The 26,683-nt window shown below is 49.3% G+C and overlaps 1 protein-coding gene across 3 annotated transcripts in view; it reads right to left on the reverse strand.

The window, feature by feature from the left end:
* The window catches only part of Rin3 (Ras and Rab interactor 3), a 109,748-nt gene that overhangs the window by 63,231 nt on the left and 19,834 nt on the right, over positions 1–26,683 (reverse strand). For all 3 annotated transcript variants that reach the window (XM_038337021.2, XM_038337024.2, XM_038337022.2), the window contains exons 2-3: positions 17,016–17,223; positions 4,400–4,517 (exon numbers count right to left, since the gene is read on the reverse strand). In XM_038337021.2, the coding sequence (XP_038192949.1) occupies positions 4,400–4,517; positions 17,016–17,223 (326 nt within the window). The remainder of the gene's footprint in view (positions 1–4,399; positions 4,518–17,015; positions 17,224–26,683) is intronic.

A 26,683-nucleotide genomic window follows, 5' to 3' on the forward strand; every position in this document is an offset into this window, starting at 1 on the left:
AAACCTCTTTTGCTTAATCTCTGAGTCACTTCCCCTCCTGCTGGCCGCATGTACTAGGGGAGAGTATTCTTCCCATCCTATTGGGTTCCAGCCTGGCCATGAGGCCTGTTTCGGTCACTGAGTTTTGCAGGACAGTGGTGGCTGCCGTTCCTGAGTGGGACCTTCCAGAGTCAGCAGGGACTTCTGCTTTCTCTCTCATTCCCCAGATGGGCAAGGTTCAGCAGCAGCACGGCAGTGTGAAAAGACCTAGCTGCAGGACGTCTGTGTCATATCAGTGTTAACACACGCGTTCCTTTGTATACGTGTGTCACAATCATATGTGCACATTCATATTACTGTGTGTAAGAAACTAAGCTTTAGGATAGTCTGTTATCGCTACAAGCTCAGCCTGGCTGATAGGATTAGGATTTTTCAAAGAAAAATCTTTTTTTTTTTTTGGTTTTTCGAGACAGGGTTTCCCTGTAGTTTCTAGAGCCTGTCCTGGAACTAGCTCTTGTAGACCAGGCTGGCCTCGAACTCAGAGATCCTCCTGCCTCTGCCTCCCGAGTGCTGGGATTAAAGGCGTGCGCCACCACCGCCCGGCAAAGAAAAATCTTTTTAAGAAACCAAAGAGGGAAGGTGGGCCGTGGTAAAGGCAGAGGCAGAAAAAAAAAAAAAGATACAAAAGAAATCAGAGAGGGATTCCAAGTGTTTCAAAACACAGCTGCGGTCAACGCAAGACCAGGGGGTGCTTTGGGGGCACCCCCTGGTCTCCTCCCTCCATTCCATGTGGGGAAACCCAGAAAGCTTCAATTCTAGCCCTGGGCCTTTGCGTTTCCCGCTTCCTCCTCCGGCCACTCCAATGCAGTCACCCAGCCACAGAGTCTCACATCCTACGTCATCTGGACAACAAATTCCTTCCAGGACTCTGGCAAAGGCACCATCATTATCCCTACCTCAGGTGCCAGGGCCTGGAGAGGCGGAGCCTCTTGCCCCAGGCACCCAAGTGGCAGGAGGCAGAGGTGAGAGTCAACCAGGCTGTGACTCCCCTCCCGGGGTGTGTGGTGAGTCCTGATGACAGCAACAGAGGGGAATTAAAAGAGAGGACGGAGGGCGGAACCTAGACTTGCTGAGGCAGGGAAGCAGCAGAGTAATGTAAAGAGAGAACAGAATACACAAACCACGAGCAACTCTGTGTTTGGGATCAACGTGTAGAAGTAAGGATTGAAGAACCAGGCTACACGGATGACTTTGGTCTGTGTTTTGATTACTTTCAGGGCAAAGCTGACCACTGACTTTATTTAAAACCTTAAAATGCAGGGAATTTTACCATGTGGCCCTTGAAGGAAACCAAGAACCTAAAATGTTAGTGTTCCTGTTTCTGAGTGGTCTGATGTATCTTGACAGAAATGAAGATATTCGGGAGAAATTGGTGCCCCTTCTCTGGGCTTTCATACTGTTGAAGTCATTGTCTCCAAAGAATTGAAAGGTCACTCGGGGAAGGGAAAGGCTGGAGCCCTAGTGCCAGCTAGAGGAGGGTTATTTCCAGCAAAGAGACTCCGCCGTTCTGAAAACATGTCAGTGATGACCACACCCCTTGGCCAGGTCTGTTTAGCTATGCAGACCTCTTACCCTCAACTTAAACCTCATGTCAGAACCCTGAAGATGGACTTTGCTGGGGACAGTCACTGGATCTATTTGTCACTGGCCCTTGGGCCTTCTCAGAGCCCCTCCTGGTACTTCCCATTTTAGCAATAACCCCTTCAAGAGTGGCGGGAACCTGTGCCCCGGCTCTCTGATCTATACCCATCTATACCCATCCCTGAGAAGTGGGGCCCATCCGCCCACTTCCAGCCAGCACCCCACTGAATCGTCCGCTCACTGTAATCCCCACCTGTGCAAGCTGAACCGGGATTGGGCCAGTTCTGTCCCGAGGGCTCCTTCCCAGAGCCGCGATGCTTCTGAACTGGGTCTGTTTTAACCCTAGCCACCGTCACCACTGTCCCACTCTTGTTTGGAAAGGGGACATGAAATCAAACCACCATCCTGCCTTGCAAGGGATGTGTTGTGTTTAAGGTGCAGAGACCCACCTTAAGGTATGATGGCCCCAAACGCGATAGCAGGCAAGTGGAAAAGGTACAGAGGACAAAGGAACAGAGCAGAACTCCAGTTCTGGGCCAGCCCCACTCTCTCCCATCACCTCAAAAATCTCAGGAACCCTGCCTTGAACCAGTACTCTCTCCACAAAGCCCTGGGCACACCTCCACCTGAGCACATTGCCAGTCCTACAGGCGAAAACTCACTCAAGGCCCTTGGGTCCCTAGAAGTCCAGGGGTAACTAATGTGTGGCAGCCTACTCTGGGAAGTCAAGACGTCTCAGTAGAGGCGGGATTATCCTGAAATCCCAGACCATCAGTTTGTGGCCTAAGGGTCACAAACACATCCAGGACCCTGTGTGCCAGGCACTGTGAAGGTCACCTTTCCCTGGCCGTAAAAAAAAAAAAAAAAAAAAAAAAAGGACCCAGGGAAACAGGAGACAACCCAAACGATTCCAATCCTCCTGAGTCATCAAAGGACACTACGTACCCCAGTGGTTTAGTTTACGCACCCCCATTCTCTTTGAGAACTCCATCCTCCTGCACTGGCTCCATGGTCTCTCCCAGATCCACACCTCTACCCTCATACTCAGGGAGCCACTCACTCCCAGCAGTTCATTCAAACCCAGTAGCTCTACTTTCCTGGGCACATGATTGACTACATTTCCCAGGGTTCCTTGCGGTTGGGTTTGCTCATGTGACTGAGTTTTAGCCACTAGATTACGGGTACAGGAGACACCCAGACCTCCTCCCAGCAGGATGGGGAACCTGCTCTACTTTCCATTGGTAGAACTAACACAAGCACCCTCACTCACTCAGGACCCGGTCCTGAAGCCTGTTTATTTTAGACGCCCGCCCAGACTCTTCCCTCAGCAGGGGGCTCTGGGCCCGCTACACCCTTCCACAGGAGACCCTTGCAGTAGCACCTGTGGCTCTAGCGTAGCCCCCACCCTCTAACCTGACTGGATCCCCCTACCTCCCGAGGCCAGGACCTCCGTTTTACTCATCTATGTACTTTCTCAGTGTCTGGAAAACAAGCATAGAAATATTTACTGTAGCTTCCTTAGCTGCTGTCACTCTGTGGTTGACGGGGGTGACGAGGTTCAGGGAACACCCTGGAATTGTTCCTATGGGTGTCAGCTGGTGCTTCAATTGTACTATGAATTCTTTTTATTTGTTTGCTTGCTTGTTTGTTTGTTTGAGACAGGGTTTCTCTGTGTAACAGCTCTAGCTGTCCTGGAACTCTTTGTTGCCCAGGCTGGCCTTGAACTCACAGAGATCCACCTGTCCCTGCCTCCTGAGTTCTGGGATTAAAGGTGTGTGCCACCACCACCCAGCTTTATCCTATGGATGCTTGTCACGGGCTTCTTAGGTTTTAAAACTTAACATGTGAACACGGTCTTTGAAAGGATGCAGAAGCTGGTTCAGACGGGTGAGCCTAGGTCAGAAGAGGCCCAAACCAAAATGTCTTTACCATTACAAACCCACCCTGGGATCTAGGCGTGGTGGTGTGTGTGCACTTATCAGTTTGGCAGTGGAGAGGCTGACGTAGGTGGACTGTGAGTTTGAGGCCAGCTTGGATTAGAGACCCCCAAACAGGTCCCCTCAGCACCACACCCCCCAGCTCTGAACTTTTGCCTTTGGAAGGTGCTTGCCTGTGTGACCCTTACAAAGGCTCTGGGACAGAGATAGGACAGTGATCGTTAGTTTCATTTGACAGAAGAAAAAGCCTGAGAGGCTACAAGACACACCCTGGATCGCCACTTGAGACTGTACTACTACATCGCCGGAGCCCAGCACCAGGCATCTTATTTCCTCCCCTTTTGCTATCATCCTTTGTGCTCACACATGGGAGAGAACTCAACTACGGCTACTGGGAAGCAAAGCCAACCAAGTTGCGAGCATAGAAAGTGGAAATAAACAGTGACTTTGCTTAATGTTTTGAAATAGAGCTCTTCTAATTTGACATTTGGTGACCTGACACTCACTGCGTAGCTGGGTGGGCCTTCAGGTTGCAGTGAACCTTCCTGTCGCTGTTTTATAGGGGTTAGGGTTACAAGCCCGTGCTACCATGCCTGGCAATTTTAACGTTTGAGTGATAAACTGAGTTTGAAACAAGCCTGGTCAAGGAAGGCCCCGTCCATATAATGTGGACACAGGAGACGCACCAACACATGTCTCCTCTCAAACACTTACCCGACCCAAACTGCCACCTTGGACCCAACTCTAAAAATGATATTTCCCATTCTAGTTTTAAGGAGGGTTTGTAGCTAGCGGGTTCTGCTGCTGCCGCTTGGAGGGAGGAAGGTGAGGTGAGAACTTACCAGATTTTTCTTCTTTGATGGGGTACTCCAGGACCTCAGTGGAGCTATCCTTCAGGGAAGGGAAGTGGACACACAGCACCAGGCGTTTCAGGCTGCTGTCTCGGCACACGAGGAACATCTGAAATGGCAGAAGCGGAGGCTCAGTGAATCGGAAGCTTTGGTGGAGGCAAGAGGAACAGCGGTAGGGTGGAAATCATCCAGGAGCACCTGAAACGAACTTGAAGGGGAAGTGGTCACACATCCCTTGAGAAAAGTGAACCTGACCCATAACCCAAATTGGAGGTCCTTGGGTTTCAGTTTCTCCGCTGATGCATGGGTGGGAGTGGGGTTTGGTATGAGGGTGGTCCAGGATCCAGGCTCAGAAAAGCCCTGGTAGTTGGGAGTTGGTTGAATTTCTTTATTTATTTTTATTTTTTTGGTTTTTCGAGACAGGGTTTCTCTGCAGCTTTAGAGCCTGTCCTGGAACTAGCTCTTGTAGACCAGGCTGGTCTCGAACTCACAGAGATCCGCCTGCCTCTGCCTCCCGAGTGCTGGGATTAAAATTTCAACTCATTCTCTAACACCCAGCTTTTTTGTGGGGAAGGGTGGGGTGGAGGTGGGGAATGTCTGTTGGAAACAATCCTAGGTATTAGAAAGGTTATACTTTTTTTCCCTTTGCAAAAACAAAAATAGCAGCCAGGCGGTGGTAGCGCATGCTTTTAATTCCAGCACTTGGGAGGCAGAAGCAGACAAATCCCTGTGAGTTCAAAGCCAGCCTGGTCTACAGAGCAAGCTCCAGGATAACTAGGACTACCAGAGAAACCTGACCTAAAAAATCGATAGATAGATAGATAGATAGATAGATAGATAGATAGATAGATAGGTAGATAGATAGATAGATAGAGGTAGATGATAGAGCAATAATACTTTGTTTGGACTTTATGGTCCTAGAGATTGAACACAGGGAAGCAGCAAGGCCCTTCCACTAAGTTCCAGCCCTAGCCCTCTTTCCATTTTTCTTTGAGACAGGTCTCACTAAGTTGCTTGGGCTGGATTTGAATACACTCTTTAGCTCACATGGGCCTTGCTTGAACTTTTAATCCTCCTGAGTAGCTGGGATCACACACCTTTGCTGTCAGTCCCTGCTAAAAATAACAACCAGTTAACTTGAAACTCTCTGTGGCAGGAACTGTCAGGGTACATCATATACTCATTGGCTTAATTTTCTCTGTCACCCCATGGTGTGAGTTTTGTTATTGCCCCCATTTTACAGGTGAGAAATGAAGAGACCCTGACCATCACTGCCCACTACTCTGGGAGGGTGTAGTGACTGAGTAAATCCCTGCCTGGACCACAGGGTGAACTCAGGAAGGTTGGCTTGGTCAAGACCTTATAAAACAACAGTGTGTATCAACAGAGAGGCCTCACTGTATAATATATATATATATATATATCGTATATATGTGATATATACATATAAATGCACATATATGCATACGCGCGCGCGCGCGCACACACACACACACACACACACACACACACACACACACACACACACACACACACACACACAGTCATGTCTTCCTGGCTGTGAGGGCTGAATGGGATCCAGCCACCTCAGGATACTCAGGATCTTCACCATGCAAGGGCTCCCTGACTTAACCTGAAATGAAGTTCTTTGAGGCTTTCTTCTGCTGCAGATCCCCTCTGAGCTGACAGAACCAACAGACGACCCTCTGGGCCAGGGGACACGTGTGTCTGTGCTCTACTAAGGCAGTACTGACTGACCGCGGTCACCATGGACACAGGACGGGCACCGCCTATTTATAGACTCCTAGGCTGTACGACTTCTGACTATGCAGTGGCTCCACTCCGTGTGGTCCCCAGGGGCAGTGGCCTCCCAGGTGCAGTCACAATGAGAGGCCTCTCCTTTGTTACAAACTATTGTTTAATAAGGTCCTTCTCAGGCTCAGCTGGCCCTTCCCTCCCAGGTGACGCCTTCTGGAATATTCCCAGCCTCCTTGAATACACTGTCAAAGGAAGGGAAGCACTCAGTCAGTGTTCCCATTCCCTCCATCCCTACTCTGCCCCTGGACTCTGTCTCCTGGGCTCAGGTCCCGAATAGCTCAGCTGGAATTCCCAAGACCAGGAGTGTGGCCAAACTGTTGAGGACTGGCTGAGGAGCAAGGACACCAGGACATCCCCAAGTGTGAGGACATGACCTCAAGTGTGGGCGGCTCTGGAGAAGACCTCTCCTTAGCCTCCAAATTCTGCTGCCACGACTACTGGTTACTAATCCCACCACGACACTGCCAGATCATCTTAGGCATGTGTGCAGCATTGTTACTAAAATACACAGTGAGCTCGCTGCTCCTGATCCACAGCAGCCAACATGTGCGTCTCTCCAGTTGGCGCCAAGCCGGAACTTGCATCTTCTCATACTAAATCTACAGGGGGTGTGGTTATGAGGAAGCAGGGGTAAGAAGAGCCAGGTAATGCTTAAGACAGCACAGGAGATGCTAGAGATGGGTTTTAAATTCAGCCCCTTGACTCTAGGTCCCAGGCCTGACCTTCCCATAAGCTTCTCACCAAGCTCTTAAAAGATTCCTTCTTCACAAGCATGCATAGCACTTCTGGAAGTTAGCTGAAGTGGGAAGACAGTGTGTGCGTGCGTGTGTGTGTGTGTGTGTGTGTGTGTGTGTCTGTGTGTGTGTCTTCTGGGCAGGGTAGAGAGAGCATGGGAACCAGAAGCAGAAGTGGAGAGAAGGGAAGAGGAGTTGCTAGTCTGCTTGTTTCTAGACGCTCCTCTTAGACCTCACTCTCTGCCTAGAGACAATAGCTGAGACACTGAACTTTAACTGTCCCAAAGATGTCTCTCAAATATGAAGTCACTTTGTTTCTTCGACAGAGGTTCAAGGTCAATTCGCCTCCTTGTCTACCGATCCATGGGAACCAGCGGAGCTGGAGGAAATACATGTGAATGAATGCATGAGTGGGTGTGGCACAGTAGGAAATACAGCTGGTCTTTGTTTCCAGTTCTTGGTGCAGAGCCTCAAAACCCTGGGAACTTCCTGAGGCAGGGGCATCTGTCATTTGTAGGTACCTTTTTCGACCAGGCATGAGGTTATGATAACAGGAGGCTTTTAGGGCCTTGGTTTCAGAGGGGGACTGAAAAGGGATCCTAGCCTGCCTGCCGGCTCCATCGGGTTGTCTGTGATTTCATTCTTGCCCAGGCAATGAGACCACAGTAGAATGTTGCCGGCTAGCTCCAGTTGCACATGTCTGGAATTCTGTTATTTCTGTCCACCTAAGCATCTCTGAACTAGAAAAGTGACAGGTTGGGCAGGAGGCTCCTGTAGCAAGAGAACCAGGCAGGCCTGATTCCAAAAGCTGCAGCCCTCAGGTCTGGGCTCTGAGTGGAGAGAAGCCAGAGTGAGCAACGTGGGAATGCAAGTGGGAGGAGCAGGCACTGAGGACTTCTGCTCATTCCTGGGCACTCACAAGAGTGGCTAGTCACAGAGCTGTTCACTCTCCTGCCCACACTGCCAAGGTGCTTGCACCTGAGTCATTTCCCTCATTAACCAGGCTACCAGCATCAGGTTACCAGGCTACGCTGGTCCTAGAGTCCTCACCTACCTGACCTCCTGACATCTGGGTCAGCTGTCTGGTTTCTGTCCCCTTTTCTCCTTTCATCAGCTCCCCCAACACAATCCATAGGAACCCCTAGACAGCAGAACAGCTTTCCCCAAACAGCGTAAGCCACTGAGCATCATGCCACAAAGGGGCTTAACATCTGGACAGTTAGGATTCCTCCAGCTGAACTCTGAACTAGACGATGGTGAGAGCCCTGGGTGCTGAGTCTGGAGAGTTGTATCCTTCTAAATTCTGATGCAGAACTGCTCTGGGTTGGCAGGGAGGTCACTCTCTGAGCTGGCTTTGTAGGAAAGGAAACAATGAAGGATTCCAAGCTTTCTTGTAGAAAAAACTCTTCTTGCTCCAGTACCTTGGGGGCTTTCCAAGCCCGACTCCCCGGCAAGGCTACAAGAGAGTTCATTTTGTGATGAATTGAGCCAATCTCTGAGGCTGGTGCAGACGACTCAGGATCCTTCCCTGTCTGTCTTGGCCAGTATGGAGTACTTTTGTTGTTTAGTTTTTTTGATGCAGTGTCTTGCTAGGTAGTCCAAGCTGGACTGAAGCATGCTATGGAGTCCAGCATAGTGTCGAACTTGCAGTGATTCTCCTGCCTCAGCCTCCTGAGTGCTGAGGTTGCAGACATGTACAACCATGGATCATTCCCTGCTAGGATGTCTAATTTTCGTGGGTTCTCTCTCTCTCTCTCTCTCTCTCTCTCTCTCTCTCTCTCTCTCTCTCTCCTCCAATCCTCTCTCTCCTCTCCTCTATCTCTCCTCTCCTCTCTCTCTCCTCCTCTCCTCTCCTCTATCTCTCCTCTCTCCCCTCTCCTCTCTCTCTCCCTCTCTCTCTTCTCTCTCTCTCTCTCTCTCTCTCTCTGTCTCTCTCTTTTTGCGACAGGATATGATGGCCTTGAACTCACAGAGATTCATCTGCCTCGCCTCTGCCTCCCAAGTGCTGGGATAGGATAACATGGGTTTTGAACAGACCGATGTTTTCAGCAATACCTGGGATGGGAAAGACTCAGTCAAAGAAGTATATAGCCACAGCAATCCCCTCAAATAAATAAAACCTCAAATCTAGATACACTCTAAATGGCTGTGTTTTCATCTTTCATGTTGGACCAGAGCTGCTTGCAGCTGGAGAACTTTCCCATCAGGCCTATGAGGATGCATCTAGTTTGGTCAAGATGGGGAGCCTAGTGGCCATCCTGGGCTCATGCAGCTGTGGTCCTTTCACTCCAGGCTCCTACCCCAACAGAGCTGGGGAGTGCACACAGAAGATCAGAGACCTCAGAATGGTGGACAGAAGGACACACTGACCAAGATTCGTCTACGAGACATGGGGAAACTGCAGCTCTTCTTCACTCTTCTGACTTACAACATGGCCATGGCAAGGCCCAGGCAGCAATTCTCAAGGCTGGCCACCACTCAGAGTCACCTTGGGAGCTTCTAAAGTGTGCCAACAGCTTCTCTTTCAGAGAGGAGAAACACGTCTTGGTGCCAGTGATGGATTAGCTTCTCAAGCTTTGAAGGGAGAGATCCAAATGTCCCAGCCCCCACAGAGTACCTCCACTCTGGCCCAGCAGGTCTGAGGATGTTAGACAGAAGAACCCTAGCTTTTGAAGTCGAGTCAAAGGACTAAGCATTTGGTCTGGAGGCTGATGCTGTAACATTTGGGGCCTCTGAGGGCAGCCAGCGATGGAATCAAGCGAGGTGACACAACTGGAAGCCAAACTCAGGCCACGTGTTCCCCTTGCAGAGTTGTTTCCAAAGCGTGGATGCAGAGTGTGGCCCTGGTCATATGGCTGCTACAAGGAGGAGAGAGGGACCAGAGCTGAGCCTCCCCACCATTGTCAATGCCACTGCTCTCCCGGCCTCAGACTCCCACGCAGAGGGAAATAGGACTTCTCTGTATTACCAAAGAAACTTGTCGGAATGGAATTGGCACTCTTGTGAGTCTGCCAGTCTGTCTGACAACAAACATTCCCACAGCTCTTAAGTTAATCCCTCACTACCACAGAGACTTTTCTCATTGAAGACTATCTGTTAGGGAAAAACACTTGCAACCAAACCCGATGACCTGAGTTCATTCCCCAAAACCCACATGATGGAAGGAGAGAACCAATTCCCACAAGCTGTCCTCTGAGCTCCACACTCCCACAGTGGCATAAATAGATAAACCTTCGCCTCCATAAATAGATAAATAAATGACAACTGTCATTTGACCTGGAAACGATGACAACTCAGTGGCAACAGATCCAGGTCACACGCAGACCTTGGCCTCTAGGAGAGTGAGTCCCTTGGAGGCACAGGATGTGGCTGGTGCCTGGGCTGAGGTAGAGCACACAAGATAACAGCATCTTGTATGGCCAGAGAACAAGTAAGTGCCCCAAACAGAATGCAGGCAAGGACACCTGTATTCACTGCTGCAGAGTGCTGGGGTCAAAGGGACACAAGAGCCATGTTCTTGTTTACTTTCTACTAAAGTATCTTGGGGAGGAAACATTTATTTCATCTTAGCGCTCATGATCCATTATTGGGGGAAGTCATGGAACTCGAGGTTGGGACCTGGACACAGGAGTCAAAGCAGAAACCATAGAGTCATACTGACTCTATGCTTGCTCTGCTTGCTGTCTTATATAACCTAGGGCCACCTGCCTAGAGGTGGCATCGCCCATAGTGGTCTAGGCCCTCCCACACTAGTCACTAACCAAGAAAATGCCCCATTGGCTTGCCTACAGGTTAATCTGATACCGCCATTTTCTCAAATGGGGCTCCCTTTCCTTAGATGACCCTAGATGTGTCAAGCTGATAAAACGCAACCATCATAATCCACAAGAGAAACTTATGTGGACAGCTTTCCACAAAAGTTGCATATTAGGGTCTTAGGAGATAGCTTAGTGGGTAAAGTGCTTGCCTTGCAGCATTAGGAGCTGAGTTTGATCCCCAGAACCCATGTACAAGGTCCGGTGTGGCTGGGTGGTAGTGGCATATGCCTTTAATTCCAGCACTCGGTAGGCAGAGGTAGGCAGATCTCTGTGAGTTTGAGGCCAGCCTGGTCTACAAGAGCTAGTTCCAGGATAGGCTCCAAAGCTACAGTGAAACCCTGTTTCAAGCAAAACAAAACAAGCGAGCAAGCAAGTAAGCAAGCAAGCAAACAAACAAAGGCCCGATGTGGTGGCACACACCTGTAATCCCAGCACTGAGGAGGCAGACACAGATGGAGGATTCCTGGGGCTCACTGGCCAGTTAGCCTTGCCTCCTTGATGAAGGTACAATGAGACCAGGTTCTATGAGAGAGACTGTCTCAATAAACAAACAAATAAAAAAAAAACAGCCTTAAAAAACAACACTTGAGGTTGACCTCTGGCCTCCATAGCAGGGGTCCAAATACAAGGTTGCAGATTAGTTTGCACCCAAAGTATAAAGCTAGTCTCAGGGTTATATATTGATGGATGGGATTAAGCAGAAAGGGGGAATAGATGAATCTTATGCAGAACTCCAGTGTTTCTGGAGCCCTGTCACCCAGGAGGCAGGGTGTAATGTCCCTCCTTACAGCAGAATGACTTTCCTTCCAAAGAGTGGTAGGGAAGAAGAGGGCAAAAACGAGGGTGAGGGAGAGAGACGTCACAACTGGCAGTGGGCAAGCAAGGCCAGCACCACTGGGACAAACTGCATTGCGATTTGGTACCTGTTGTGATTCAAATCGTGTTCAAGAAGAGTCATGTATTAAAGACTTGAAGCCAAGGTCTCTATCTTAGAGTGCTAATCCAGAGGCTCTGGAAACCTTGGGAGGTGTGGCTTGGCTACAGGAAATGGGTCAGTTGGGGGAGGGTCCCTATATAGCTCTGGCTCCTTTCTGTTTTGGCTGTGTGTGTTCTGTCCACCATGAGGTGATGGGCTTTGCTCTGTCGCTTCCTGTCCACCATGAGGTGATAGGCTTTGGTCTGTCGCTTCCTGTCCACCATGAGGTGATGGGCTTTGCTCTCTTGCTTCCTGTCCACCATGAGGTGATGTGCTTTGCTCTGTTGCTTCCTGTCCACCATGAGGTGATAGGCCTTGCTCTACCATTTCCTGTCTACCATGAGGTGATAGGCTTTGCTCTGTTGCTTCCTGTCCACCATGAGGTGATAGGCCTTGCTCCACCATTTCCTGTCTATCATGAGGTTATAGGCTTTGCTCTGTTGCTTCCTGTCCACCATGAGGTGATAGGCCTTGCTCCATCATTTCCTGTCCACCATGAGGTGATAGGCTTTGGTCCATTACTTCCTGTTCACCATGAGTTGATAGGCTTTTCTCTGTTGCTTCCTGTTTACCATGAGATAATGGACTTTGCTCGTTACTTCCTGTCCACCATGAGGCGATAGGATTCGCTCTATTACTTCCTGTCTACCAAGGAGTGCTGGGCTGACTAACACAGAACCTTTGAAAGACGGGCTGGCCCTGGCTTTGCCTCTGTTACTTCACTGAGACTTGTCAACCCATGGCTAACCACTAGACAAACTAGAATGGAGGACATTCTGCTAAGTCCTCAATCTGTCTTCCTCAAATCTGTCTAACAAAGTGTCCCCACCAAGAGAAGTCAAAGGAGGTATAATGACTGCATGGCATATGTGACCTGGAGAGGGTCCTGGGACAGACAGAGGACATCAGGTAGGACCAACTCCAGGCTTTAACTCACACGAATGTACCAGAACCAGTACAGTAACTGTGGCAAGTGTTGGTTGGCTGCTGTCAGTGGGGGAGCCTGCATGTGGGTGGGCACAGGGCATGCTCTGTTCTCATGGTACAGGGCACTCTCTGTTCTATGCTTGCAACTTTTCCATAACTCTAAAACCGTTCTAGCTAAAATAACAAACCAGCCTGAGTGCAGAACAAATAAAGGCAACTTTCTAATTGCCCTGTTGCTGGATACATATAATTTTTTTTGCCTTTTAAAAAGGGGGCCACAGTGTTCCCAACTCCTTATCAGAGAAGAGGCTGGGAGTAGAGGCAGGTCCTGGGGAAGAAGTAGATGTGGCCAAGGTCACACAGACACTGGGGACAAGAGGGCTGGCTCCAGGCATGACAAAGGCTGCCTCTCACAATGCTTCAGGAGGTAGTCCCAGGAGATTTCTGGGTATCTTACAGTACAAGGACCACCCATGGTGTCTGTGTTTTTCAAAATAATGACATCACTGCACTGGTTCTCTGGGAACCACACTGTGCAGCAAAGGGCTTTCCCAGCATCTTTGAAGATTACACCATGAGCCTCTCTTTCCTTTTTCTTTGGAAGAGAGTCTTACACCATGGTCCAGACTGGCCTGGAACTCACTGAGTTATATTCCCCAGCCCCACATTTCCTAGCTGTGTAACTTTAGACAAATGAGTAAACATCTCTGTACCTCAAGTTCCTCATCTGGAGAGGGGGATGCTGATTATATCTAGCTGACAGAAACGGCTGCAGGGACCAAATAATATCGGCAAGTGGCCATCCTAGCTTATGCGAGTATGTCCTGGGTCGCTGGCTCAACAACAATAAAATAACTTCGTGATCACCTCTCAGAACATATCCCTGTCCTTAGCTAACACGCCTGAATCTCTATACAACCTGCTCACATCCTCCTCTACTCTTTAAACCAGCCCGGGAGCATTTGCCATCTCTGAGCCAGGCCAGTTCTGTGTAAACAGGAGTTACCCTGCATGACTTAGAGTCGGCACTCTTCAGTGCAGAGGCAGCTGTCCCTCAAACATTTTCCATCTGTGGTTAATGTGCAGGTGCAGTATGGTGACATGGGGTTGACTGTGTTTGGTTCATTCCTGTTTCTCCTTTGCTGATCTAGTCCTCACTCTGCCTCAGGTAGTTCTACCTGGACTTGGCTCCACCACTCACCGGCCTTGTAACCTGAGGCCGGTGACCTCAATTCCCAGGGCTAGCAGTCTTGCTGCCTGCTCAGCACTGGGGCCATCCCTAGACTCCTAGACTGCAGCTCTGCCTCCTGCAGCTAGCTCCACATCTCTTTACCTCAGGGCTGCTCCTGGCAGGGGATTGTTCTCACAGAAAAGGCTGAGAGAAAGGGCTGGGAAATGAGCTGTCAACCCCTATAATTGTAATGGATTGATGAATAGCACGAAGCTCCCCGACCATCAGGTGACAGAGCCCTGAGGTATGTGCTCCACACGGCCTTCCAGAGAGATTCAGTTAGTGTCTATAACCTCTGCTGACCTCTTTCGCTTTCTGCAGCTTCTTGAGGACTCTTCTCAGGACACCAGTGGCTCTAAAGGGCTGGTGCTGAGGAAACAGCTCAGGCTTCCCCAGGGTTCCTAAATATGATAAAAGCAGAGCCTCTCTGACAACAAGATGGTATCTGGACAGCACAGGGACAATGCTCCCAAACAACCCAAACAGAACCATCTCTGCTCTTAGGGACTGCGAAGATGCCAAGAAAGGATGGTATGGGGGAATGGGGGTGCTTGCTAAACACAACATTTACATCACCACTAAGCCTAACTCCAGCCACAAAAATGCTTCTGACAAGGCCACAACTTCTACTGCCTCAGTTTGTGGTTTGACCCCTACAGTATTCTTCCAGGGGCTGGGTGTGGGGTGGGGTAGGTCTGTTCCTTACTACTCAGTCACTAGACCCACCTTTACACACCCTGGACACACCCTTCCTGATGGTCATCTTGAATGATAAATGTCGCCCCATAGTGTCAGGCATTTGAACACTTGGTCCCCAGTTGGCAGCATGGTTTGGGTAGGTTCAAGGGGCATGGCCTTGCTGGAGGAGGTGTGCCAAATGGGGTGGGCTTTGAGAGTAAAAGTCTTTCCTAGTCTAGTTTGCTCTTTCTGCACCTGTGCTTGTGGGTAAGACGTTAACTCTTAGCTGGCTACTCCAGTCACCAAGCCTCCTGCCACCTCTCCATGACAGACTCATTCCTCTGGGAACATGAACCCAAATAAACTCTTCCTTTTGAAGGATGCCTGGGTCACAGCGCTTGTCACAGGAACGGAAAAGGGACAAATAATACAGCAGCCACCTGTTTGCTCCTTGACCCGCCTGTAAGCTGCTTCCTCACAGAATGGAAGGGTGAAGCCTGTGACTCAGGGGTCGGTACAGGCTGCTAGGGGTACCTGCTGCGTGGGCCTGGTCACTAAAGGACTAGAAAACTTTAGAGAAGAATAAAGAGTGGGTTTGTTTTCTGGGCCACAGCATCTCTCTGCTTCCCTTCTTTCTGCCATGCACCAGGAAAAGAGGCATTTATGGACCGACACTCAGGCTGACCTGTGAGCTGGGGTGGGCTGGGTGGGCTCAGGGATGTTATCACCTTCCCAGCCCTACACTCTGTGACAGGGCTGCTGGGACTAGCTACTAGAGGTCCCCTGGCTTCCAGTCACCCTGGATTTCAGGCACAAATGACAGTTCTGTAGATCTTATATATCTGGGGTGAGGGACAAGCCTCAAGTCCTAGACCAAGGACGATTCCCAGGAGACAGAGAAGTGCCACAAGCTACAAGCAGATGAGAACAGCTAGGAAGCTGTAGTCCCCAGTATCAAACAGACACAGTGAGATAGATTCTAGGAGCACTTAGCCCAGGGTCAATCCAGGCTCTGCCACTGCCTCCCTGTGGCTCCTGGGAAGGAGAAGCAATAGCTGCCTTAGGTAGTTTAGGGGGTTAGGGCTCATTCCTGAGAAGACAGTGGGAGAGGACACAGTGACTCCTTGGGGAACACGACTGCTAGGGTGTGGGACACTGTGTGGAAGACGACTGAAGGATGCCACATTGGTCCTTGTCGAAATGATTGTGGAAGCACAATGGGTCCTGGGTGGAGAGCGGAAGTGGATAGGAGCTGCTTATTGGGGACAGGGCTGTGTTTTGAGGTGAAGAGAATGTCTTGGAACCTGATGGAGGCAGCAGCACAGTGCCCAGAGCATACCAAATGCTTGTGGTACACTGTAAATGTCTGTTTTGATGAGATGTGTATTTTGCTTTAACTTTTTTTTTTTAAAAAAAAAGTCTTCTGGGGAGTGAGTTGGCCTTGAGTAGGTGGAAAAGCCTTTAATAGACATTTTACTTCTGACAATTTTGCTCATTTCTGTCCAGCTCGATTTTTTTTAAAAAAAATAACAAATGCATATATGGATCACTTTTATAATTAAAACAAATTACATGCTGTTTTCAAAAGGGAATAGCATTTGAGAAAATATGTGTGGGGGTGACAGGAGCAGGGGAGGCGCTCTGACTCATTCTGTCAACTGTCATCTGGTCACCTCTGTCTATCCAGCCATCATCTTATCTATTCATACTCCTATCTACCCACCCACCCATCCACCCACCCATCAACCCACCCACCCATCATCCATCCACCCACCCACCTACGCATTCACCCACCCACCCATCCACCCACCCATCAACCCACCCATACACCCACCCATTCATCCACTCACCTATCCATCCATCCATCCATCCATCCATCCATCCATCCATCCATCCATCCACCCAACCATCCACCCATCCATCTACTCATCTATTCACCCATCCATCCACTCACCCATCCACCCACCCATCCACCATCTACCGTTCAATCTCTCTTTCCATGTACTGGGAACAGCATGCGGAGAGAAGATCTTAAAGCTCTCATTTCAAAGAAACAAAAAACGAGTCCCAGAAACCAACTCAAAGCCCAACTCCAAAACATCTGCTAATGAAACCACATGGCCTCTTGACTTTATTTATAAACAAGGGGCATCTAAACCATGTTTCCTCTGATACTTTTGTCCTTGGTCATTGACTCAGCCCTCAAAGTCAGAGAAAGTCAGCACAGTCCTGTATCTCTGGTGTCTGAATGCCCCAGACGGCACTGCTAGCACACACCTTACCTCCCCACTGCTGATTCCAGATAAACTCATGACAGAGGAACAGAGGGAGGCAAGAAGAAGAGCGAACAGCATCTGTTTGCATGCAGCTACTTCAGTGGGGTGCATCCTGAGTTCATCCTCATTGGGTGGAGGAACTGACTTACCCCAGCCACCTCCCGCTGCAGGATCCTGGCAGCCTCCGCCTGGCTTAGCCCTAGCTGCAGCCACACTGGGCAGGTCTTCACCAGCTTCTCCAGGACACTAATGCCCCGGCGTGGGATGCAGTTCTTTGGGGTGGTGGGCAGACCAAGCCTCATGTTGTCTTTCTCCTCGTCTTCCTCTCCCTCTCCTTTGCCAGCATCTGGAGTAGGACTGGAAATAGGACACAGAAGCAAATGGTCAGCACATTCTTCAGAGATCCGTGAGAAGGAGAACAATGAGTAGGGACTGAATCAACCCTATTTGCTCATTTAACATCTATGTGGCCAGGGCCCTTTGTGGAATGATATCAACAGATGAGTCCCCATCTAAGGCATGTATCATTATAGCAAGTAAGACATACACAGAAGCAGCCAGCTAAGGCGTGAGAAGAGACTAAATATAACAAGAGTAGAGTTGACACCTTGGCTAATTTCAGCCCAGGTGAACCCAAAGATGCATGGTGGCATCTGAGTAGATCCCTGAAGAAGGGTTTGAAACCTTTTAATTGAAGAACAACTGGCAGGCTATGAGATGTACACATGACTTGTATACAATTAGCTCCATTCTGACCTGTTCATGCCCATATAGTTACCACCATGAACGAGAGAGACCTGAGCCATTCGTGTGACTTGCCACATGTTGGTCACTGGCTTAAGAGTGACTGGTCCATACTGAAAATACAGGCTGAGAGCCTCCTAGGCCCAGGTGACCACAATGTGCAAAATGGTAAGAGAAAAAGAAAGAGAAGGGATCCCTACAAACCACCCAGAGAGAAAAGGGATGGGTGGAGTGGGTTGGGCAGTGGAACTGCAGGGGAAGGTCGGGGGGTCTGGAAGGCCAAAGAGGACCCCAGGACACAGTGACTTTAGACTGAAAACGGCAGGTGTCTGGGGGAGAGGCGACCAGGAGGAACTTCAGGGCTGGGGGCAGGTGACAGGGATGCATGTGGAAGCTGAAGTCAGAGAGGGCAGGAGTTCTTCAGCCAGAGAGCCTTTTCTCTAAGTAGTCAAGCAGCTCCCTAGAGCCCCAGCCTCTGACACCCTGTTCCCTGGACCAGACTTCAAGTTTCCTAAGTCTGCCATCTTTGCAGACAGAGGCGGATGCACTCCCTCTCCCCACAGTCCTCACGGCATCGTGAGTTGCAGGCTGCTGCTCTCGGGTGACCAAGTGGAAACTGTTCCAGACTCTAACTCGAGTCTCAGGGACCTCAAGCTGTGCTTCTTTGCTTTAAAAGCTTCTGAGGCTCTCACTTCCTAGAGAATTCAGTGCTCTAATATTCAAGGCATTCTCATCCTGAAAGGACTCCCTGAAAGGCAGCGGTCCATCAACCCCAAGGAACCTGCATATCCTTCTCCAGTCTCCTGCTTGAACGGCCTATCTGCCTATAGTTCTCAGGGGAATTTGATTCATGCCAGCTGATAAGCAAAAGTATGAGACAAAATGTTGGAAATAACTATTGTATTTAAAAAAATAGTTAATTTAGAGTTGAAGACTTCTACCCAAGGCTGGGTGAGTGAAGGTAAAGCATCAGCCAGGCAAGCACCGATCTGAGTTTGATACCCAGAATCCACAGAAAAAGCTGGGCATGGTGGTAACACACTCGCAGTCCTAGTACTGAGGAGGTAGAGGCAGGCGGATGCCTGGGGCTTGCTCGCCATGCAGCCGAGCCTCCTTGGCAAGTTTCAGGCTAGTGAGGGATCTAGCGTCTTAGGGTTACTGTTGCTTTGATCAGACACCATGACCACAGATACTCTCATGAAGGGAAGCATTTAATTAGGGCTTGCTTACAGTTTCAGAGGCCCAGTCCATTGTCATCACGGCAGGAAGTATGTTGGCATGCATGCAGACATGGTAGAGGAGGAGTATCTAAGAGTTTTACATGTGGATCCACAGGCAGCACTGAGCCTGGCTTGGGTTTTTGAAAACTCAAAGCCCTCCCCCCCCAAGTGATGCACTTCCTCCAACAAGGCCATAACCACTCCAATAAGACCACACCTCCTGATTCTTTTCAAGTGTGTGTGCCACTCCATGATGACTAAGCATGACAAATATTTGAGCCCATGGGAGCCATTCGTATTCAAACCACAAGCCCCTGTCTCAAAAAACAAGACAGAAGGCAATTGAAGAATAACACCCAAGCTTGTCCTCTCTCTCCACACACACGTGGATCTATGCATGCACACACCTCTGCCCGTTGATCTGGAGGGAGATATTTGCAAAACACATACTTCATGAGTAACAAGCAAGTCAATTAAAAAGGGAAGTCAAAAGATCTGAGCAGATTCTCCAAAAACAACGTGCTTGAATCGGTAGGCAGGTGAGAAGGTGCTAAAAATCCTTCGTTATTAGGGACATGTGAATTAAAAGCACAAGGTCATACTATAGCGCAAGAAGATTGACACAAGGACCATTCCCACCCATTTTGCTGAGGGTGGCTCAGGTACTAGAAGGCTCTCGGGTTTGCTGGTATAAATGTAAGTTGCTACAACCACTTTGGAAGATGACAGGACAAGTTGTCATAACCTGAACACACGGGCTCCATGGCAGGTCCCACTCCTTGGCATGTTTCCCAAAGGAATGAAAGGCCACATCTGTAAAAAGATGGGCTTCAAGGAAATGGTCATAGCAGCTTAACTTTCAATAACTCTAAACTGGCCCAGGTACTCATGGATGGGAGGAGGATGAAGAGGCTGGGCTGCTACACAAGAGAACAGCTAGCAATAAGGGACCCACTGATGAAAAACCACATGGGCCAATCACAAATGCCCACACTAAATCAAAGCAGGGGCAAAAGAAAACAGATCTCATGAATCAATGTGAAGTCCAAACACATGTATACTTACATTTGCATGTTTACTTTGCTCTTATCCAATTTATACTAAAGCAGCAAAGAACGGTAACTGAATACTGAGCTCTGTAGGTAACACCCCATATGCTAATGTATTCAGGGAGGTTTAGAATTTCCTCTGGAATGCTCAAAAATAAAGTGAATTTACAGATATATGAAGGCATGCAATAATGTAAACAGAGAAAAACATTAAGGGTAAGTGGTAGATATGACTATTCACTGCAAAATCTGCTCTTTCGCATGTTTAACTTGTAACTACTTTTTCAGGAAACAGATAAAATTCTTCACATCCTGTGAAAGCCATTCAGATGAAGTCCAATTGCTATACTAGAAGCCCAGATCTGAAATCAGGCTGTGTGACTTTAGGCTCGTTATCTTACCTCTCTGGGCTTTAATTCAATTAACTTTAAAAAAATATGTCTTTGCTTTGCAGGATTACTTTGCAGGATTTACTGTGCCAGTCTGATGCAGCGTCTGCTGAAGATGGAGCAGTGTTTACCTGTGATCCAGCAGAGCTGGCTATTGGGTTCCTATGCCTGAGCTCTCTGGCTGGCATTCCTCTCTTCCTGCTACCATCTCCCGCTGTGTGGACTTGGTATGAGGACTCAGCACATTTGGCTGGAGTGGATGGTGCTCACATCTGTGTGTTGCTATCTTGTGTCCGTTGCTCACATCTGGTCCTGGGGAGCAACCCATGAGTTCAAATGTACAGGAAACATGCAGCCTGACATGAACACAAACACAGTTGCCAAGAGAATCCACGTTTCTTGACCAAGAAACTAATTACAGGGAGAACTCTTCTCATGCCGGAAGGACAGCTGGTGGACAGACAGGCAAGGCCAGGGTAGTTCCCATGGCTGGCAGTGACAAGCACCATGGATCAGCTCAACACGGGATCCAAAGATGCTTACAAGGCAAGTCAGCTCCTTGAGGCCTCTCTAGGTCCATGCTGAGCATGAAAAAGACAGAGGCTGGCTCTCAGAGTCCTTAGTTGGTTTTTGTTTGTTTGTTTGTTTGTTTTTTGGCCTAGAGAATTCTGAAAGACGTCAAAGGCCACAGCCCTTGTCTCCTGGCAAGGTATAGAAGTTGGAGAACCCAAGTCCCCTGGGAGGTGTAGACTTCATATGAGGTTGGAAGAGTGAAGAAACCAAAGAACCACGTGGTATCTGTCATAGCTAAAGACAGATGACACGGGAAACCTGGATTCTCAACTGTCCACAGGGGATAGGCAGGAGGCATGAGCTCACGTGCTGAGCTGGCCCACTCTGAGCTTTGCCTGTGACTCCTGCTGTCAGTGACAGTGGCTGAACCCTCTTGGCACTGTGCCTGTCATCGGTTGGCAGAGCAGAGACTCTGACACCCACGCCCTCCCTCCTGACAGTAGATGCTGAGGCCGCTGTACCCTGAAATCTTTGATCATAGATAAAGAAGCAAACAGGCGTGACATGTAACAGTGACAGGGCCATGATGAACAGAGTTGACAGCAGAAAGGAAATAGGCCAGGGTTTACAGGAGCTCTGCCACAAACAGAAGCCCTCCAAGTAGATGTTCTTTCTGTGAAAGGCTTAAGCAATGGCTCCAGTGGCTCCACAGCCTTCCCCTCCTATAGCTGTCCAGGGACACTCTGCTGCCTCATGTGCTTGTGGTCAGCTGCCCCTCAGCACCCAGTTTCTCTGGGATGTTCTGAGCAGCTCTGGTCCGGAAGGAAGGAGAGAGCTGGCTCCTGGAAGAGTGAGGAAGGTCTGGACTCTGTCACAGGCCTAATGAACCTAAGTGGGAAGAATATAGAAACCTTGTGGGGTCAGAGCAGTGGAATGGCAGCCTGGGCTCTGGCTAACTGCCACCCACCTGGAAGAGAGGACAGAAGTTTCCCGGCCAAGAGCCAGGGGCTTTGGCTGCCTGGTGAGCTCCTGGAAGCTTTACTGGGAGAACTGAGACCTCTTGTGCAGTCTTGGATAGAAACTGGAGGGTTTGAGAGATGGGAGGACCAGGAAAAAGCCATGCCACTCCACCTATTATTATACCTTCTGGCAAAGCCCAGATACTCTGCACAAGGCTCCAAGGAAGCAGAGGAGGCAGGAAGAGCTTCACAGAGGTGATGCGAGCTCTGTCACCCTCATGACTGCTGTACTGGGCTGAATTGTGTGCCTAAAAGAGAGTCTAAATCTCAACCCCAGTACCCATGTAGAGACTTGGAGAAAGGGTCTTGCCAGGCGGAATCAAGGTAAGGGTCCTAAGATGAAACCTCCTAAGGTCAGGCTCTGGAATTTGTTTCTAACTATTGCACTAAAAAGTTTCCCAAAATCGGGTCAATGAGATGGCTCAGTGAGTAAAAGGACTGGCTGCCAAGTCTGAGGTCTGTGTTTGGTCCCCAGGACCCACATGGTAGAACGAAAGAGCTGACCCTTACAGCTTGTCCTCTGATCTCCACACGTACCTCATGGTACACAGACCCTCACAGACAATAAGTAATTAAAGGATCAATGCAATAAAAATAGTTTTTAAAAATTAGTTAAAACCTTTATCTTTAGAAAAAGGTGATTTTTTTTAAGTTCTATATTTGTATATTCTTGTAGTAGCTGGCAAAGAAAATTCAATAATCTTTTTTTTTTAAAAAAAATCTTATTTGGGAACAGATACCTACAGAAACATATAAATATGCACAAGGAATAATTTCCAGATGGGCACTCAAGGCATCATTATAGACAGTTCTGAGATATGCTCGAATCATTATGATTACACATTGCTTCCGTGATGAGAATCATCTTAAACCAACAGTTTCCTCATCCGCTCCATGGAGCTGGAGAAGCCTGACCCATGGAAACAGTTCAGCTAGGCCTCACCAGGTAATGGCGTGGGTAGTCACATGTGCTTCTCCTAGCGACACTTGGGCTCTAGGCAGTGATGTTGCTGGCCGCGCATGCTTCTCCCAGGGATACCTAGACGTTGTAGTCACTTGCCAGTTCATCTTACCCAGATCCACCCCATTTCTCATGCCCACTGTGCTTCACTTACTGGGAAGCAAAGCAGGTAACAGACCGAGGCTAGGAAGGACCGTTTCTCAGGCCCTAAAAGCTAGGCAGGCACCAGGGGGTACATACCCTAAGAATGGAACAACCCGAAGGTTGTGCCCGCTCACATGACAATCTGTCAGATCTGAGAGATGAGACACTGTCACTCACACTTCCCAACACCTTCTCTGCTAGAGATGGTGACAAAGGCCACCGCTGCTACAGCACGTACCAGGAAAGTGGATTCCAGGGCAGAACGCTGGCTGTAGGTAACACGCCTTTTGTGCCAGCAGGGGGACATGAGTTCAGATCCCCAGCACACATATGAAAGACAAGTGTGAGAGCACATGCCTGTAGCCTAGTGTTGGAGGGAGGGACAGAGATGGGAGGATCCTTGGAGCTGGCTGGTCAGCTGTCTAACAAAAATGGCAAGTCCCAGGTTCAGTGACAGATCCATTCTCAAAAAATAAGGCAGTGAATGGTGGAGAAAGACCTCAGCATCGACCTCTGGCCTCCATGTTAGCATGCATGGACGCACACACGAACACATACATATCACCTGCTCACATGTACCATACCTGCACATACCATGGGAACCCCCCTCACAAAGTGCCAGTCTATAAGAAATGGACAGATAAACTTGCAGGCAGTCAGCCCTCAGCTGTCACAAGGCAACTGACACCACCCAATGCACAGAATCTCAGAATCCTGAAGACTGAGTTGGTGTTCATTTCCCATTGCATTTCTGGGGCAGAGGTGAAAGGGACGTATATCCTCAGCTCTGAGAATAAGTCACTGAGGTCTGATAGGCAAAACAAAACAAACTAAAAACAACAAAACAAACAAGGCCTGAGAAATTTAGTGCTCTGCTGAGTCAGGGGAAAGAAGAGGGGAGGAGGAGGGAGACACAGTGTTCACATCCATAAGAGAGGCGCTGCCACGGGAATTCTTTGTTCTGTTCCTGCAGTTACCCCAGGAGCCTGGAATGAAGCCCAAAGAGAAAGCCCTAAAATCAAACAAACGAAAACACCAGAATACAGAGAGCAATAATCAAACTGCTTGCCGAGTCCAAAAGCATTCATGACAGCTGTGTGTCTCCTCTGTGGCCACAGTTCACCCATGTGGGTAAGGGTACTCCCTGGTGAGGGTACTCCCTAGTGAGGGGGGAAGGGTGCTCCCTGGCCCGGGGGGTGAGAGTGATCCCTGGTGTGAGTGGAGTAAAGGAACTCCCTGGCAAGGGGGAGGGAGGGTTGAGGATGCTCCCTGTCATGGGGGCTGAGGGTGCTCCTTGGTGTATGTGGGGAAAAGGAGCTCCCTGGCAAAGGGGGGTGAGGGTGCTCCCTGGTAGAGGTGAGGGAACCTTCGACCAGAGTTCAAAGACAACTAAAAAGAAAGACAAGGCAAATATGGAATGTCACAAGCTGGATTGCAGCTACACAGGGTATCACTGAGTTTTCTGTAGGTTTCCCTGGACTTGGAATAGTTTAAATTTTTAAATTATGTTTATTTATTGTGTGTGGATGTGGATCCCATCTGCTACAACAGTGTGAAGGTCAGAGGACAACTTGTGAGAGTTTGGTTGGTTATTTTTATCACGTGGGTCCTGGTGCTCAAAGTTAAAGCCGTCAGGCTTGGCAGCAAAGTGTTTCATCTGCTGCGCCATCTCGCCAGCCCTGCACTCCAACATTTGTTTGAAAAAGCAAAAAGTCCATATGCTTGCACTCCTTCTCTGAGGTGCTGGGGAAGGTAGTCTGAGGAACCCAAACCTGTTCCATCGGCTGGCACAGCCCTTTACCCCATCCGAGGGGAGGGACAGGGGCTCACCACCTTCCTGGGCAGCCTGACAGCAGCAGCTACTCTCGGTTGCCATGTGGCTGACATCTGTGCTTTGCCTCCTCAGAGCTCTGAAGTCAGGTCAGAAGCCTGCACATCCATGTTAGGAAGGAATTGGAGAGCCCAGCCTGGGGGGCAGTCCATGGCCACCCAGAGATTTGGAGTCCAGCGCATTTTTAGGGAGCAGCTTCGGCAGCCATCTCTAGGACATCGTGGCAGAAACCCAAGAAGGCCATTGGGGATTGTTCCTCTCTCTCCTGTGACAGCTACAGGACTTGGGTCAATGAACCTGTCGGCCTGGACTTAGGATGTTCACAGTAGCATAAGGCAGGTCACAGTCCCAGGGAAGACCCTCCTTCTGAGGTCACTGCACCCTGTGCGCCTCACAGCCTTGGTATAACCAGGAGACTATACCACCTGCCTTAGTGGTGAGTGAAGAACTAACAGAGACAGCACAGGCGAGAACTCAGGCCATCACTGATGGAGCAAATGACAACCGGTAAATGAGGTCCCCAGACCAGTGTCAGGAAGGAGGCAAGGCTGAGGGGACAACAGGCAGGACTGGGACAGAGAGGGACGGGGTGAGAGCATGAGGACTGAGCTGGGGGTGGCAATGTGTGCCAGTAATCCCAGTGCTGAGGATCAGGGTTTATTGGCCAGCCAGTCTAGCCGATCACTGAGCTCTAGATTCATTGAGAGACTCTGCTTCTTCTGCACTTTACAGGGCTGTGGTGACAGCCCTCCCCCAATGACTTTGTGATGACAGAATGTGTACCTTCCACTTAGGATCTTCTGCCATCCAGGCTGAACAGTCCTCATCCAGGCTGAACAGCACTCAGTGGGAACATCTGTCAGCGGCTTCTTCCAGACAGACAACAAGCCGCATGCTGGCACACACCACCACGAGAAATATGCTGACCAATCAGTCTCTTTTGGAATAGTTCTTAAAGGGTCCAGCTCTATGGTTTTTAGTATTGTCACAGCTGTGCAGCTGTGTTAGAATGTCTTAGGATATTTTAGTCACTAGCCAGTCCCCATCCCCTGTCACCAGCGTCCACTCATTCGCACTTTCTCTTTACCGTCTCGCCTGTCCTAGGTATTTCCTGTAAGTGGACCTGGGCACTGTTCAGTTTCTTCCACTTTGCTGAACATTCTCGAGGTCCACCCGCCTGAGGGTGGTGACTAGCAGAGTCTATCAGGACTTCTGAATCAACTTTTCTTTCTTTTTTCTTTTTCTTTCCTTTTTTTTTGAGACAGGGTTTCTCTGTGTAGCTTTGGAGCCTGTCCTAAAACTCACTCTATAGCTCTGGCTGGCCTTTAAACTCACAAAGATCCGCCTGCCTCTGCCTCCCTAGTGCTGGGATTAAAGGCATGCTCCATCACCGCCCGGCAACCTTTTATTTCTTATCGACAGGCCACATCGCTTTCTATGGACAGACCACATTCTAGGTACCCATGCAACTCTTGCTAACAAAACCTAAGGAGGCAAGAATCAGTTTCCTATAGATCATCAATAATTGCAGAAATTACAGCAAATTAATTTGTCTGTGGGTGACATTACGTTGTAGACATAAAGGAAGACAAGGACTCATGAGTCAAGTGGTTCAGAACAAATGCTATTGTCGGCAGAACGGGTGTGGCATTGGGCATGGAGTCTGATCGTGAACCAGACACCACCCTTCCCCTCTCTCTATTCAGCAGCGTCTTCAGGAAAAGGAGACGATTGGGCTCAACCTCAGATGTCTGGTAGGTCGACTCTCCCCCCACGTGAACCCCAGCTGCTTGGCAGTGCTCAGACAGTTACACCAAGTGCACCACAGAGCAAGAACTTGGGGATCAACTAGTAAAGTCTGTAATGTCTGTGGGGTGCTCCACATGGGAGAACAGCTGTGCCTGCTACTCTATATACTGACTGGGCTTCTCTCAGGCCAAAGACTAA

This window comes from Arvicola amphibius, chromosome 7 (genome assembly GCF_903992535.2).
Source record: "Arvicola amphibius chromosome 7, mArvAmp1.2, whole genome shotgun sequence".
Taxonomy (NCBI): domain Eukaryota; kingdom Metazoa; phylum Chordata; class Mammalia; order Rodentia; family Cricetidae; genus Arvicola; species Arvicola amphibius.